This window comes from Hippichthys cyanospilos, chromosome 7 (genome assembly GCF_059441005.1).
Source record: "Hippichthys cyanospilos isolate Australia breed blue-spotted pipefish chromosome 7, RoL_Hcya_1.0, whole genome shotgun sequence".
Lineage (NCBI taxonomy): Eukaryota > Metazoa > Chordata > Actinopteri > Syngnathiformes > Syngnathidae > Hippichthys > Hippichthys cyanospilos.
In genome coordinates this window covers 6,708,728-6,726,910 of record NC_142375.1, presented here as the reverse complement: position 1 = coordinate 6,726,910, position 18,183 = coordinate 6,708,728, and the positions used below count along the sequence as shown (strand labels likewise).

Here is an 18,183-nt window from a genome sequence, read left to right as displayed (position 1 = left end):
ATGTAGGGGATAGCTTCATTAATATTCCAATCTGTTTTAATGAAAACATTCATTTGATGATCTGAAGATGCGATACAAACCAAGGATGAAGCTAAACCATTTGATTTGGTAAGGTTGGTTAAGTGAGTATTTAAGACAGTTATCCATAGAGAAATAGCTTCATCTTTGTAGTTAAACCTTGATGTATTACCGCATTTTCTGCACTATAAGGTGCTCCGGATTTTATGGCGCACCTTTAATGAATGGCCTATTTTAAAACTGTTTTCATATATAGGGCGGCCCGCATTATAAGATGCATGGAATAGAAGCTACAGAAGTGGCTGGGGTTGCGTTATGCATCCACTAGATCGAGCTGTGCTCAAGGGAATGTCAACAAAAGAATCAGGTCAGTCAGTCAAACTTTATTCAAAGAAAATCAGAAATTAATAAGAAAGATGTTTTGTGAAAAGTACTACCTCAAGTATGAAAAAAAAAACGTCTTTATTACATTAAAAGACTGTTTCGACTAATCAAGAGTTTAAAAGAATATAATTATGATTTAATTAAATATTAAACTTCTTTTTATCAAATTGCAACCAAAAACCTTAAAATATAGTGTGCTGTTGATTTAAAAACACGTTCTGGGTTTATTTGATAAAATTGTGCTTTCTTTTACAAAAACTGCAACTTGTCCCCATAGTTGCTTCAAAATTGGAGCATATTTTGAAGATCAAAGCGCATATAGCATATACAATTTTCAAACAAGAGTGTTATAAAAAACTTTAATTCTAAAAGATACATGTAGAACTAAAACGCAGAGGTGAAAATTAAAGAAGTTACATGATGATTAAGTTATTTTATTTTGCCCCCCCCCCCACCCCCCTTAAAAATGAAAACTTGTAATTTATGCACTGTATAAGGCGCACTGGATCATTATTATTTGAGAAATTTGAAGAATTTTAGATGTGCCTCACATTGCGGAAAATATGGTACAAACAAGATTGATTAAAAATAAAACAGGTTTAGCCCAAAACGGATCTTACAAAGAAATTCGCTGAATCGAGGCATAAAATTAACCATTCAAAAATATTTCATCATGATGTATGAAATAGGAAATCATTTTTTTATTCATGGAAAGATTCACACATCACAAAGTATATAAGGAACTATCTGGTTTTGTTGTCACTGTTTCATAAGAGTGGCTACTAATGTGCTATTGCATAAAACATCATTTGTTTTTTTCACAATCAACTACACTACTGAGTGAACGCACAAACCTTTTCATATAGATTCAAAACAAAGCCCAAAACTGGACACTGATATAAAGTAGTTAGCACTGCCGATACCAGAATAAAGCTAAACTATGATAGAAAATACAAATGTTTCTGAAACTTGATATTTTATCCTCAAGCAAAGAGTTTCCATTCATAAAGATCTAAGAGATTACCATACTCTTATTTCATGAGTAGTTCATTAATTCAAAGATTAAAAAAAAAAAAAAAAACACACCACTGAGAATACTATGAAGTCACATATCATGATGTGGAAAGATGCATAACAATACCAGAATAAAGTTAAACTATGACAGAAAATACAAATGTTTCTGAAACGTGATAGTTTATCCTGATGCATCTCCACAAAGAGTTTCCATTAATAAAGATCGAAAGGATTATCACACTCTTATTGAATGAGCAGTTCATTAATTCAAAGTTTTTTTTCCAAAAAACAGACCACTGAGAATAGTATGAAGTCACCTAACATGATGTGGAAAGATGCTGTTAGGTTGTACTGTACATTTTGTGCTTCAGGATGGATGGGGTGTCTGCTCAACTTCTATGACACATCAAAGCAAATCGACAACAAGGTGATGGGGCAGTTAAAAGGTGCTATAGATCTCTGCTGGAATCACAGGAGGTTTGTTTTTGCTTACGTACTGTAAGAGGAAAGATGAAACAAGTAAGCGGCAGGCATCAGAAAGCAAGCAAGTTATGGATAACATAATGGTTCAATTAACTCTACGTTTGTGTGAGAAGGGACGGATTAGGGGTAAATTTAGAGGAATGGTTCATACACTAAAGGGCAATTAGGAAAGACCTGAAGAAAACAACGTAGATCAAAAGAAGATAAACATTCACGCAGATCCTGTGTTGATGCATTTTCTCTGATCAGGACTCTCAGTGTCATGTGTCACTTGTTGAGAATTCTTGCAAAAGTTCATGATCAAATTAAGACGATTGAGTGCTGATTTGGTAAAGTGACTAACTACTTAGTCATGGCTACTGCTCGCCTGCGATTGGCTGGCAACCAGTCCAGGGTGTCCCCAGCCTACTCGCCGATGACTCCTGAGATAGGCACCGGCTAGTGAGCGACCCGAGTGAGGATAAGCGGCTATCTAATATTTATATGGGCAAACAGTGCAAACTCTGCTTGTGTTTTCATGCTTTCCGTTTCCTCACTTGGGTGCTACTTGTTCAAATGTTTCTATAGGTTTATACAGTGGGCCCCCGTGTTACGAACTTAATCCGTTCAGCGGCTACGCTTGTAACTTGAACGGCTCGTATGACGGGCAATCCAAACCTATGTTAATTAGTGAATGCATGCAATGCATGCAAAAACCTTAGGTAAAAACATCACGACTTTATACACGTATTAAAAATGAGTAACATAATCTACTGTACAGTTAAATTAAATAACATAAACAAAGGAAAAATGACATTTATCTTTGGGGCGACGTGACTTGAGCTGGGTGGAGGCGGAGGGGAGCAGAGACCAACCCGCAGAATTTATTTATTTATTTTCATAAACGGGAGCTTTTCTCAAACGAGAACATATCACCGGCGATTTCCTTCTCTTTAATCCATAATAGAAGAAGCCTCTCAATTTTGTTGTCGATCGAGGTCCGTCCCCCGGCAAGGAAAGTCTTGCCCTTAGAAGATTGCCGAGCGGTTACGGCCATACTCACGAGCAAGGTTAACCATGCGTGCGCCTCCTTCGTATTTTTTTTTTTATTATCTCCTGCTTCGTTTCTATTGTCATCATCCTCTTACTTCTTCCTTTACCACCACTAGCAATTTTAGAAGCCATGTCTAACAGATAAAGTTTGCAAAGTCTTCACAACATTCCTTCCTTCCGTTTTTGACTGATTTTCTCTTCTTCCTTCCGTCCCGACCAGCTGTGCCATCAAGCTAGATGAAGGCGTTCGACCAATAGCATATCGGCATCTCCGTGACTGACACCGTGACTGAAACAGTGACTGTGACATTGTAAGAGCAATAGCATATCAGCGTTACCGTGTCATGTTTGAGCAGATTTTTTTGTTGATGTAGCAAAGTGAAGTCAAATGTTCGAACACATTGACAGGCAATGCGTGGTGAAATCATAGATAAAACATCACAAATTTACACACATATTTAAAATTAGCAACATTATCTACTGTACAGTTAATTTAATTAACATTAATGTATAAAGAATAAATGACATTTTCCTCTGGGGCGACGTGACTTGAGCTGAGTGGAGATGAGTGGAGACGGAGGTGAGCAGAGACCAATCCGCAAAATTTATTTATTAGCATATCGGCATTTCTGTGATTGACGTGACGCCGGCCAATAGCATCTCCGTGAGTGAGACCGGGACTGACACCGTGACTGAGACAGTAACTGTGACATTGTAAGAGCAATAGCGTTCAACGTTGCCGGGATGAGTGTCAACTTCCGGGATGAGCGTCAACTTCTGATTTAGTTGACGTAGCAAAGCGAAAATAAATGTACTAATACAATGGCTGGCATGTCGTGACGGAAGGTTTGTGCGTAAGTGGGGGACAAAAAACTCCGCGGTCCACGCTCGTAAGTCGAAATGTTCATAAAAAAGGGTGTTTGTAAACCGGGGGCCGACTGTATCTTGCCTTGTTTTGTGAAAACATACATGCATAAAAGCTTCTTTTTCAATTTTCTCCCAGTTCCTCTTGAGATACTGCCACATAAGCGATGGAAAGCAACTCTCATCAAAATAGTTTCATCTTTGGAAGACAACGCCAATTCAGCATGGCTGGCCATCATCTGCACATTTAGCTGTATGTTTGGTTTGCTTCATTGAAACGGTTATGGTCTGTTTACAGCTTCTTCTTTCAGTTACTTGTGAATTATGTTTATTTTATTTTACAAACCAACATTAGAAAGAAACACTGCATTGACTGACCGAAGTCATACATATTTCTGCTGGGTCTTATTGGGCAAATATGCTCACAACTCACCCCTGCACCTCTGTGAAAATATGATTTCTGTTTTATTCTATTTATTATTCATTTATATATTATTTATTTATATATTATTTATTCTACTTAATTTAATATGCACCAATCGGAGCGGCACTCTTTGTATACATGTGCACAATGACACAACTATGAACTTTCTATTCAATTCTATTCGATTCTATTCTAATATGTGCCGCTGTTTTTTTTCATTTAGTTTTTATAATGGTTCACGTAAACATACACCCAAGACACACACAAACCACACACACTAGGTTATAAAAGACCAATCGTGTCCGTGGAGCTGTATATCACACCATTTGTCCAAACTCCACAGTCACATTTCTAATGGTCACACTTCCAGTTTTTCCAATTCAAGGCAGCACTGTCAATGCTGCATCTAACAACAGTTATCAAACCCAGGCAAACATATTTTCCAGGCTTACCTGACCTCAAAAAGTTTTTTTTTATTAATGTCACTAGCAAAATGTGTGTTCTCCTTGAATAACCTTCATTCTGTCTATAGTTAAAAAAATGTTTTAAATTTTAAATAGAAATTTAAGTTTTCATTTTTAAATGTAAAAGTTTTTAAGTCTTGCAACTGTCTGATAAAGAGGAAAACAACAATTGATATGTGTGTTTTCATTATTTTTTTATTAAGTTTAACAAACTAACCAGATATAGACTCTAAACTAGGGATGCTCACTGCACCGCCTGCGGTCTACTGGTCTCCCGCTTAGCTATGTCTGTAGCTCACATTGATATCGCACAAATAAATAAATAAATAAATAAATAACATTGTAGAAAAAATGAACGTCCATTTAGAAAAAAAAATCTACTGGATTGTTTGGGGTTTTTTTTGCCCTGAATTGACAGTTTGAATTTTAATTCCAAACACCTAGTGAACGTGATTGATTTCAAAACAGCACCGAGTGCACTGTGTTACTAAAACTGCAGCCTTCTCACTTTGGGAACCAAAGATTATCAAGTTGGTTGACTGCTATCGCTTCCGGGAAAAATTGAAGTGTGCAAATGCCGTTTGAGTCATATATTGCTTGTACCATAAATACAGGTTATTTTGAATAATTTGCTGACTTCCTCAATACATTTGGCTTTGACTAGATACAATGGCTTTTTTGGACATCCCTGCTTTACACTATAATAAATAAAATAAAACACATTGAATTCTATCATTTAGAGAGTGGCCTTTCGCTGCCTAAACTTGCTTAATACGTTCGTTTAATCAACGGGTTGCACCATCCTTCCAGTAAAAGACAAGTTCAGCCGTAAATGCAAGCACCCTAAAGCAAACAAAATTTACAATCTTGGACATTTGCTCTCCGTTGCAACCATAATAATGGCCAAAACAGGGCAGACATTTTGTCTTTAGGAAGATGGATAGATCAACAAGAGACTTTGATGCCAATGGGTTGTTATCGCCATCATTACTCCCCAAGCAAGTTAAGCATTGGGGGGTAATAACTTTAACCTTTGACACAATGTTTTTCAAGAGTTTGGTCATTCTTAAGGTGTGCATTCATTAATACAATGGGTCAAAGTTATTTAAGGAACCGGGCCAGCCTGCGAGAAACAAGCAAAAAAGATAGGGTCAAATCATAGCTGCTGGAGTTATGAAAACTTTTGGAGGACGCAGGATGCCTATGTGCACACACGGACCATGCACTGCTAATGTGGGAGCAACACGACGAAGAACATTGACGAGGACCGTTTTTATTGAAAGAAAGGGTGCATATCAAAGACTATTTTATCTTGGTACTCCTTTGAGTAACCCACAAAAAAATAAAATATGTGCACCCCTGGGTATATGTTGCCATGAGTACAGGCAGGAACCATTCCAAAAACATTTTCTCCCAAATTTATTCCAGCAAGGGCAAACATGAAAAATGAGGACAATGGTCTCGATGATCCTGAAGACTATGACAGCTACACAATGGTGATTTTCAGTGACAATGACAACAGTGACCACAATGGCAAGACTGAAGGAACAGAAGACCGATAATACGACAGGACAGACATTCAGTGGCTAACTAAAGAAGGTTATAGTGGCTGACACAGGAGTGATTGAAAAAATGATTACCAGTTTTTATTATTAAACATGGTAAACGCTAGGCAATCAACAAAAAACTTTAAAATAATTGTAAAATTTAAAGGTGCATCATTTAAATTTAAATACAATAAAAATAAAATAATTATAAAAAAGATCAAATAAAACCAGTCAGGTTGATTTAATGCATAATTTGTATAATACATCATAGTAAATTGGCACATTTACAGTAGTGACAGGTTTGTTCAAATGTATGTACCGTAAAATGACAACAAAAGTCATTGCTTCCCACCTTTCTCGAATTGAGCCTTATCATATCAAATCAAATTAAAATCACAGTTTCAAATCAAACTTTCTTTTAATCATTTTGCACCCCTTTTTTGTTTGTTTGTTTTTTGTAGAGAAATGTGCACCTCGCGTAACTTTCCACATAAATAAATCGGCCTATAAATAAATATAAATAGGCCGCTAATTTTAGCTTGTTAGTACAACAGGCCAATATTGGAAGTTTGTATAGCTAACAATTCTAAAACAGGAAGAGATATTATTTTCAAATAAACATGAATCATGAGAACTATGTTCTTAAATAGTCTCTCTGACAATAATGAAATCTACTTATTTAAGGAAATTGGGTAAAACAATATCACAAATATCTAATTGTAAATAATTGAAATACTATACTCCTGAAAAACCATTATCACAATGTGTCTAGAGCTGGATATGAGATTGGTAAGATTGAGATTCTTTCATGTGATGATATTTCAAGTTGTACTCCGAGTCGAACCGTATCAAATTGTTCCACTTTCAAATCAAAATGTCCTTGTACCATTTTGCACACTGCATTACAGTAAAACAAGCTTAATATACATGCATACATATGTATATGTATTTCAGTGTGTGGGACCTATTATAGTGGAGTTCTACTTGTCCTGAATGCAAGGCTTGAAGTCTAATTTAAATCTGACTAAGAATGTATACTTAGTCAGTTCACAGGCCAATCTAGCAGCATTTTTTTCCAAATTAGACAACTACATTATTGCTCCTTTTTATCTTTTGGATGCCTGCATGAGATGATTGCTTATTGGGTGAATTGATGTCTTTGGGCCCGCAGCAGGTCACGGGCTCAATCTGCATATTTATGAAATCCAATTTATCTTTCCCACATGTTGACGCACACACCACTCCAAAAGTATTGGAACCATTTGGCCTCATTGCTTCATTTTTGCTGTAGACTCAAAAGGCATCAAAACTAATAAATGCTGCATTGAGGTATGGAAAGAAACCAGTGTCACGTTGAAAGATAAATATAAAGAATTTCACCTGAGAAATGTGTTCTTCATTTTTAGAGACACCTTGGACTTGGAGCAAGTTCTTGGCAACACCCACACACGGCAATCCTGACAGCACTCCAATGTGACACGCCAGTCCAAATTCTGCTGGTGCCACACAATGACAGCAATCAAAAAAAGCATGAAGATAACAATATACAGTAATGCCCTGTTGATCACAGGTTTCAGGTTTTGCAATAATACAAATGTAGTTCTTATGAGAATGTTAACAGTGTTTTTGTCTCCTTTTATGCTATTACCTTAAGCCCCTATGTCAAAGTCATGGCTCGCGGGCTAGAGCTGGCTCGCAAGAAGGTTTTTTTGGACCCTGGGGATGATATTGATTTATTACGAAAATCAGGACACAAGCCTACTGCAGCTTGCGGGCCGCATGTGTTTTACAAATAGCAATACTACATTTCCCACAATGCAAGAACGGTGTACCCAAGCGAGAGGCGGCTTCATTTCATTATTCATTAGAAGTCATTAGGACGACAGCAAAAGTCAACTTTCAGATAACCATCAAAAATGGCAAAATGGAAGACGTGCACCAAGCACAGGGTGTTTCAAACAAGGTAGGAGTCGGACTACATGTTCACCGAGGTTGCTGGAAAACCCGTATGGCTTCTGTGTGGAAAAAGTGTGGCAGTAAAGAACGAGTATAATCTGAGACGGAATCATGACACAAAACAAGCGGACAAAGACAAGAATATGAAAATGAAACAAAGGCTACAGAAGGTGGAAGAATTGAAACGAGGTCTTAAATCTTAGCAGGCTCTGTTCAGAAAAAACAAATCACAAAGCGAGGCTGCTGTCAAGGCCAGTTTTATTGTGGCAGAAGAGCTCACGAAATCTGGCCATTTACAGAGGAAGAACTTTATGTTTTCGAGTTTTTGAGGCAGTTTGCCCAGACAAAAGGTAATTCTTCTTAGATGTGAGCCTGAGCCGAAACACTGTTGATGAGAATTATTATCAATCTAAAATAGCAGCTTGCAATAAAGGGAAATGATTTCATCGCACATTCACTAGCTGTGGATGAGACCACGACACTTCTGACATTGCCCAGCTGTCAATTTTCTTCCGTGAGTTGACGCCAGACAGAAATGTGACAATGAAATTTTTTAGCATTGTATCCTACGCATTGCCAAATTAACACAATATTTTTCACAATATTATGATTTAAAAATATTTTACTTGATATTACAGTATTTATTTATTTAAAGAAAAACATGCCTACTTTTGCCATGTGCCTGAGAAAATATACTGATGGTGTTGTGTCTTTTTGTCTGTCTGTCTGTCTGTCAGAGAGAAAGAGAGAGACAGACAGACAAACAGACAGACAGACAGACAGTTTAAATTAAATTAAAACAATTCCCAGTCTGTATTGACAAGATAAGATAGATAGTTTAACAATAAGTTGATTATGTTTGGAGTGGTTGTGAGCTGAGGATGTAGTGTAATTTAATGTTTTCTTACCTCTGTAGTGAAAGAGACCATTGCCGTCCACAAACAGCACCTATTTGGACACACAAATTATAATTGTAACATTATCACTGTCAAGTGATCTTAAATGTGGCAATTTACAGTATTGCCTGTAAACATTTTGTATTGGAAAAGCAATTTCCTAGAACGTTTTATTCATGGGTTCAATCAGTGACCACCAACATTATACATATTTTTTCCATAATCACATGATGGTGACAATGGAAATGGTAAATAGTTGGTGATCATAATTTGTTCCTTTTTGGGATGCCTTCCAATCCCAATTTTTCATCAATTTGTTAAGGTATCCATCCCTTGAGGGCGGTTCTGTCTGCAGTCTTTATAGTGTTCCCTCGCCACTTTGCGCTTCAAGTTTTTTTCAAAATTATATGTTGACCATCATATATTGATAATACTGTAGATGCAGTGTTTATGACGCTTCACATCAATGTTTTACAATGGCACCAATGGTGTACTGCAATAGCACGCCCATGCTTAGTCTAAATCGGAGCCAGAACAAGTCTAACAGCCTGTTAATATTCAGTCTTGTTCAGTGGCAAATAAAGGCCCCTTTGCTTAAAAACTTAATGAGACAGGGATGGTTAGCCTCGCTACACCCTCTGACGGAGTGTATGTTGTGTGTTGTAAAGAAAATAAAGTTTGTGTCCAAAAAGAGACATATGCCTGTTATGCCTTCATACAATGGTTAGATGAACACTGAGCATGGCGTAGAAAGGTTGTACAATTATTTATGTACATACAATGTCCGTCGGAAGACAAATCTAACGTTACGGAATAAACTTATAGCAAGGGTCCTATGGCTCCCATTAGTCGCGAAAAACAAGGGAACGCTGTACTATGGTAGCATGTAACAAAGGGTCCTAATTGGGCTCGTTACCATTACTAGATGCAAATCTTAAAATAGGTTGTATTGTCATCCCCCATTAATCGCAAAAAAAATGAGGGAACACTGTACTATGTTAGCACAGAACAAAGGGTCTTCATTGGGTTTATTACCACTTCTAGAAGCAAATCTCAACAGTTAATATTGTCAGCTATATTTATAGACATAATGTATATGTTTACTACCTGCAGAACAAAAATAAATTAATAATAATAATAATAATAATACAAAAAATAATAATAGCAGAAGCCACAACAATTTGGTGTGGATCCAGAGAACATAACTAGTAATTTAGCACTTTGATAACTGTGACCTAATGATACCATGTTACAATCAAATTGTCACTAGACTGGAGGGCAACATTAGCACACATTTGAATAACTGCTTTAATTTAGAATAGCAATTTGCAGACCATTTTCCACTGTTGGCCACCTAAAATATATACCTTCACTTTGGAGTTCACACTTAAATTATTTTTGGGTTGTTCTAGGCTCTGTTGTTCATATTATCCGTCTCTTCAGTGTGTCATTAATTTTCCCTCTGTAGTCGTGTAGAGTGGCTGGCAGCAGTCCCGTGCATCTTTAATTTGTGAATAATATGTGCACCTGTCATCACAGGAACATCACGCTCTTTTCATTGATGGTCTTACAGCCTTTGGAACAATCTAGAACGTGAATTGACCTGAGGCAGAAGTGCGGGCTTGTTCCTTTGAAGCCGATGAAGAGCCTCCAAGAGAAAAGGGGTTTCTCTGAAGGCGAGAAAGCCTGCCATGTAAGGTGCTGTCAGGGTCACCATTTGACTATCCTCATAGAGCACCTGGCAGAAAACAAGAAGTCAGGGGTCAAATTGGCAGCTCCGTTCTATGGAGGAAAAATTAGAAATTTCCAGTGTTGGTTCATTTCTTATTCCACAAATGCAATATTCGTTTGAATGTTTAGTCTAGTAGAGGCTGGAGGTACATAATGTATGCAACATATTGTTGCAAAATAATTACCTTTTGTTTTTCTCTTAAAACTCTTGTCATAACCTGTAAAGTGCTACTTATTTTTTTTTTTGCTATTTAAATTTTCTTTTTTTTCATGAGGGGAAAACAATAAAAATAAAGTGTGCATGATGAGGGTGTGACAATCAAATGGATTCACATAATCGGAGTTCTTATTTACTCCGATTTAAATCAATTAAAGTTAAAAAGATATTGAAACACTTCCTGACAGCTTCTGTACAACGTCGAAGGCACGCTCTGCCATGACGTCCCGCCGTGGTAAATGTTTCTGCCACCTTCCTCCCAAATAGATCAGCAACTACAGTAATAGCATTCGATTATATCTTTAATCTTACTCTATTGCTCCTAGCGGGCAACTTTCCACATTATATTTAGCGGATTTCACTTTTTGCAGGGGGTTTTCGGGCCCCATGATCCGCGAAAAATGAGGGAACACTCTAAAACAACACAAAATAAAATACAAAACAACATATGCAAACTCCAAATTAATTTATATTACTCCCATGCACTGTAAATGTAAGAGACTTGTTTCAAAGCACGGATTGGAAAAAAATCGCTCATTTAACATAGACTGGTACACAAGAAAAAGCTGGATATGGGGATGTCCACTGAGAAAGTGCCTTTTCTGCTTTTTACATGCTTTTGTAGAGAAAAATGACAGGCTAGCTAAGCATTTGAAGACATCTCCATTATTTTCTGGCTTGTCAAATTGAATACAGAACGATTTAATCAAAGCCGCCGTGGACATCATTTGACGCAGACGTCATTACATTAAATGTGCTTTAAGCATGCAGGTATAAAATTTTAAACATACAGTAAACAGTTAACTGCTGCCAATGAAATGTGTGAATACACTGCTCTGGAGGGTTCAATTGACGTTTGTAAATCGGATTGATGACGTCAGGGCCCCCCTAGCCATGCACTTCACTGTGCATCACTGCAGTTAGAACAAGACCTTAATTCTTCAGCCATAAAGCAATGAAAAAAAATGTCAAGTGCAGTTTAAATCGTTGTAGGTGTGTGCTAACTTACATCAGTTTGAATGTAATTGGTTAATTCTGAACACAGCTACGCCTCCACTTTGAAGAGGGTATGCAAACTTATTGCCGTGTCCATTGTTTATTTTTTATTTCCTCCCTTGAAATATTTTTCCGTTTTTACATCAATTTTGACAGGTTTTAGGTCATATTAAAGCTCATTTGAAACAATTTATTTTGGCCTCACTTTAATATCACTAAAACCTGCCATTTGAATCGGGGTGTGCAGACTTTTTCTATACACCATATGTGCACTCTGCGATTGGCTTCCAACCAGGTCAGGTTGCAACCTGCCACTTGCCCTTATGAGGACGGGATGCTCTAGAAATTGAATGGATGGACAGTTCCATACAGTAAAGCTATTGTACAATTGAGATAAATGCCTTGCTGTAGTGCTGCTGAGGTGACCATGACATGGTAACAACTAAATTGAAATTACCTTTCATGTAACAGCATTACCTTTAACAGAGCTGTATTTATCTGTGCATTAAACTTGTTTGTTGCCACCTTTTTATAACATATTAACCATTATGATTTATGACATTTGTCAGAGTATGTTGTGTTTATACAATCAAAGCTAATGAAATGCTGTGCATTCAATTCACTCTCAGTGGAGACCATTTGTCAAGCAACGTTGGAATAGTGCATAATACAGCCTGCCAGCAGAACCATGGCGCACTTGTGACGTCAGTACTTTGACTCTTGCTCACAGTCGTGACCGCACTTTGACTCTTACGCTCACTTAAATCACTGTACTTGTCACACAGTCAACCATTAGCTTCATTCAAAGGAGTCAGCTGACACCTTTGTCAGTGTTTTTCAGACTGTTTACCCAATCATGCTCATAAATTATTTTTTGTTATAAGAAGGTATAAGAAAAGATGAGACCAAAGTAAATAATTTAACAGCCTTTCCAACATTTATGTAGCCGATAACCGGTACAGATTAATAGGAAAAAAAAGAGAATGTAGTTGCACATGTGTGCACACTTCTCACTGCACGTAATGCTGTATTTGGGATTAAACACAACAATCACTTTTAACCTAATGTTAAATAATGGCACGCCACACACATCTATCACCATTTAATGTGCCTCAGATTTACTCTAATAAAGTTCAGATATTCATTTGCATGAGATGAAACTAAAGAAGTAATTCCTCCCAAAACAGCCAGACCAAATATTACATCAAACTGTTGGTTCAAAGAATGTTATAGTCAAAGGTTTATGAACTGATTACTCTGATTAAAAAGGCTGGTAGCAGCGCGGACACAGTTCACCTCTAGATCAGGGTAGCTGAGCACCACAAGTTGGGAGCAGGCATTGACGTCATCGCCTTTGATAAAGGAGAGGTCCAGTCCAGCGACCCGTTCCAACCCCGAGAAGTTTGGGCTCTTCTGCCAGTCTTCCGTGTCCTCTTCCACTACCTGCTTTCTGAGACTGGTCTGCTCACTGCAAACATTACGCAAGAGCATTATAGTGAAGCCCATAACAGAATTGCAGACCTTCAGTGTCGTACTGCTTTGTGCAGCAACATGCTGGACAGTACTAAGGTCAAGTGGGAGGGTTTAACAGCCAAAAAAAGAAACGAAGAAGATCCTCAACTAACATTTAGTCCGCAGTATAGAGATCACATATGCTTGTGTTGTTGTCTGATGTGCCCATATTTGTTTTTATTCCTACTCCATGTGTGCTGAAGTAATTGGTATTCCTCATCCCCTTAACATCTATGGTATGCTCTTTTCTGTGAATGCACGGAAATCAAAATGTTTGGCAGAAACCAAAAACCAAAAATGAGAAACCCTTGGTCAAAAACCAAACATTGAAACTAGGGCTGGACAATTCATCTAATTCTAATCGCGATCAAGATATTGGCTGCCACGATTAATTAAGCTGATCCTCAGTGATATTAACATTTCAAAAGCCGACTATCGAACATGTCAAATCAAGCACTTTGTCATCCAACCACCAGTGGGCAAACGCAAGGTTAATACTTTATTAAGCTTAAGAAATAGCAAGCGAGCAAATCCTGCAGCAGCTGACTGCGGAGGGAAAGCTGCACCGAGTATAAAGTGCTGCAAAACACGTGCCGACGAGGTTCCGCGCGTTATTATTTCCGCGTCATCATTTTCAATGATGATGTGTGAAGCCTCCCTGGCTGGCTGGCTGGACCACTTGATTGCTTCAGGAAGTGATTCAATTGGTTTAGCGTTGCAAATATGTAACTGTCGCAAAAAGCAATGGCGGTTGCCTGTCATCTCACATTTTGTGGATTTCAGGCTGCTGTTGTGCTCCTGTCCGTGCAAAAACAATCATATTCAAGCATTGTTTGTTTTTGCAATGGAACCTGCGCAAAAAAGGAGAATTTCTCTTGTTCAGGAACAGTTTGATTGCTTCTAATAAGATAAAGTTGAAATGGAAAAGCCATTATCAATTGTTGTATTTTGTTCACAACACACGCATATTTATGTCATTTTCTTATACATTTTTCATATACAGCTCTATCTATAACTCTCAAAACTGTTGACTTTTTGAGCTTCTGGATCACTTGATGGCACCCTAAAGCAAATGAAGCACCATGTAGCTTTGAACCATGTGCAAAAAAAAGAATGGACAGCAAAGCTTCATTGCTTCATGAACCTTCATTTGACAGTATTGTCTGTTTTTCTATCTTAATGGGAAGCCCATATTATTTAGACGTTTGCAGTTATTATTCACTTTTTTCTTTCAGATTTGAAAGGTTCGACTGCATTTGAATACACAATATGCAAGACATGGTCAGCATATATTCCATATGTTGGATTCTTGTGTCATGTCATATAATGACATCAGAATTTATTTGCTGCTTTTTAGCATCCTTAATCAGGAATTGGACAAATTGTTCAATGGGTGTGTTCATGTCGGCAGATATGTGAGGTGATATATCGCAACATCCTTTTCAGACATTTTTTGTTTTGTTTTGTTTTTTTAGATGAGATTACATGGTTTGGTTGAACATTTTTGTCTTTAGCTAAACAACTATAGAAAATGGATGGATTGAAGGATTTTAGAGTAAACAAAGTAAACAAAGAGCTTGAAGCAAGTATATTAGCTGCTTTGGAAAGGAATTGCGAGCAAGAGAGCGAGGACAGGTTGAAAGTAACTCAGCACTTTTAACAGTTGTTATTTTATTGTTTTAATACCTCTCTCTAAATTGCGCAGCCAAAAACAAACACAAGTCAAATCGTCGTTGACCTGCGCTAATGAGGTCATGAGAAATACAATATCCCTAATTATGTACAAATTTTGATTTCCATGCTCAGCTTTGATTGATACAAACGGTTGTCATTTAACGATACTGTACAATACTGTACTAAAGTTGTACATCCACTGGTTTACACTTGTATTGGTTTAATACTGAGTTGTGTCTAATAATTTGTTTTTTACGTGTGAGAGGGTTGAGCCAAAATGTATTATATTTTAATCAGTGTTACTCAAAACTGAACATTGTTGACTTTGGAGGGAAAGCAGCTCGTGGATTATAACGAGTGGTTTTAAGACACACTCTAAACACAAATTATTGAGCGAATATAGTTTTATGACTACGCAAATACACTGACCTTTCCCACTGCTTGACCAACTCTTCTGTTGGAGACATTTATTTTATTAGGACGCGGTAGACGAACAAGTGAAGTGTCATTGTATTTGCAGCGATTAGAAATACAAACACTTCCGCGTGTGACGTCATCGCAAAACCAGGGGTGAAATATTAACTTCTACTCCCATCTAGTGGCATAGAGGCATGATTACATAGTTTATCTGTAGTCCTGTGTCGCCTTAGTTGTGCAAACTGACAGTTCCCATGGCTGTCGTTGGTTTTTGATTTTCACCTTTATTTCACCAGGAACAGATCCATTGAGATTTATATTTATTTGCAAGGGTATCCTGGAGAATAGAAGAGTTTACAGAAAGCAGAATTTGACAAAAGTTCAGAAGGTTGAGAAAGAGAAACGAAAAAAAAAAAAAAAACGATAAATGATCATAATAATCCCGGGGAGGAATATGCGACCAGTTTTTTTTAAGGCAAAATTGAAGAAATTATCCAATCAGGAGGAGTTAATTCCAATAAATAGCTAAATTCATGAAAACCTGCTCCAGAGCACTCTTGACCTAGGACTGGGGCGAAGGTTCGTTTTTCAGCAGGACAATGACCTGAAGTACACATCCAAGAGTCCTTTTAACATCAAAAAGTCCAGGAATGCCGAGTTCCTGGTTGCGGAGTTTCCAGGTCCGAAGTCCCCGGTCCGACGTTCCAGGTCCGTGGCCTATAAATTTGTTTTGACGCTAAGCGCCAGTGAACTGGGTAGTTTGCGCAAATCGAGCTGATGACGTGATGCAGTCTGCAATAGTTGAAATTGATCATATAATGGTGTTTTTAAGTGCAGTGGTGAAAATGATTTGATGTTTATGATCTGCTTTTCAAAATGAAAAAAAAAAAAAAAACAAGGACTTACCCCCAGCACTGCAAGTTTTCCAAATTTGTTCATACAAAACCAATGAAATTAAAAACAGTGAGGTTAAACAACTTTAATCTTCAAGGCCAAAATGTCCACGAACCTGTTAACGTTACCTGTAAAGTTAATCATTTATTTTGGTGAATAGATCTTCACTATGATCCAAATGAGGACAGTTTGTCAAATATTTTTCTGTGGACAATAATTTATTTAGAATGTCTTCTTTTTACAACCAGGTCTGACACTTCGGTATTTTTTTATGGACAAATATTTATTAATATTTATTTATTTATTTTTGTGAATGGATTCTCTACTGTTATCCCAAAATATGATGTTTTATCCTCTGTGAAAGATATTTATTTACAATGATTCGTTTTTGTCAACGGGTTTGAAACTTTGATATTTTTTTTGTGGACAAATATTTATTAATCATTAAGTTAATTCATTTATTTTTGTGAAGAAATCTCTACTGTAATTCCCAAAAAGGACATTTTATCTTCAATAGTTTTCTGTGGACAAATATTTATTTGTAATTATTTATTTTTGAGAACAGGTCTGACAATATGCCGATTATTTTTTGTGGAAAATTATTTATTAATAATTAAGTTATTCCTTTTCAGATCTCTTCTATGATCCAAAATAGGAAACTATATGTAGATTTTTTTTAACAATACAAATGACATTTGAAAGGGTTTAAAATTTAATAAAGCAGAAACTGATGGCATGTTTTTTTTATGCACTTGATATGCACTTGTTAAGGGTTACTTGGCTGAAAACATATTTCACAGGAAGTACATCACTGAAAAAAGTTGAGAACCACAATTTTAACATATTTAAAAATAGGCTGTCTGTCCCTTTCTGTTTAATTAACAACCTGGTACACGTTTCATGCTTTGCCCATACTCTCAATTTAGCTTCTCACTTGATGAAGTTTATTTTCATATCTTGTTTGTCATATAAGTACTGAGAAATATTAATCTTTATTTATGAATCTTCACATATTTTGGTACTGTAATTCCCGGTGAAATTACAGTGTATATTTTTCTACCTTTTTTTATTATAATATGCACATGTTTGTTTCATCGTATTTTGTACAAACAAGCTTCAAAGAGTAGCAGTTGTCCACATGCTGTTTTTGTGGAAAAAGTCAGGTTCCTTCCAAATTATTTTAAATCCAAAGCACAATTGGATAGTATCTATTGAAAGAAAGCGCAGCCTTGGATGTCAGAATGCAGAGTAGATCTTCAACTCATCTTAACATTCTGGCTAATTCGAAAAAAGTTCGCTACAGTCATTGTGAGTGAATTTGGCTTACTTACGAGTTTTTGGGATGCCTTCTCAGCCTCACCATCAAACAAAGATAAGGCATGAGCATACATAATTTAACTAGTAGTTACCTTTGACTCATCTCTGACTGACTTGAACGTTTATTATGCACGTTACCCCCTTACATTTTGTTTCATGACAGCAAATCAAAAGAAACCAATCTTACAGTGCATTCCTTGCTTTAACAAGTCGTTTTGCACAGTAAAATATTTCATTTGTAAAGAAAATCTACTTTAGTAAAGATGTCATTTTATTGGTTCGAGGATGCAGGTAATGTGTACGCCAAAAGTTAGGGGGGAAATCAATCAGCAATACAAATAAA

At 36.8% G+C, this 18,183-nt stretch overlaps 1 protein-coding gene across 2 annotated transcripts in view; it reads right to left on the bottom strand.

Moving 5' to 3' along the window:
- The window catches only part of LOC148420837 (endonuclease V-like), a 41,855-nt gene extending 26,106 nt beyond the window's left edge, over nucleotides 1-15,749 (bottom strand). Inside the window, exons 1-5 of one of the 2 annotated variants that reach the window (XM_088419661.1) lie at nucleotides 15,642-15,749; nucleotides 13,323-13,494; nucleotides 10,686-10,820; nucleotides 9,095-9,134; nucleotides 7,611-7,726 (exon numbers count right to left, since the gene is read on the bottom strand). In XM_088419661.1, coding sequence (XP_088275787.1) covers nucleotides 7,611-7,726; nucleotides 9,095-9,134; nucleotides 10,686-10,820; nucleotides 13,323-13,494; nucleotides 15,642-15,679 — 501 coding nt within the window. In that variant the 5' untranslated portion in view covers nucleotides 15,680-15,749. The remainder of the gene's footprint in view (nucleotides 1-7,610; nucleotides 7,727-9,094; nucleotides 9,135-10,685; nucleotides 10,821-13,322; nucleotides 13,495-15,641) is intronic. The other variant, XM_088419662.1, reaches the window with a different exon arrangement.
- Between the last annotated feature and the right edge of the window lie 2,434 nt (nucleotides 15,750-18,183).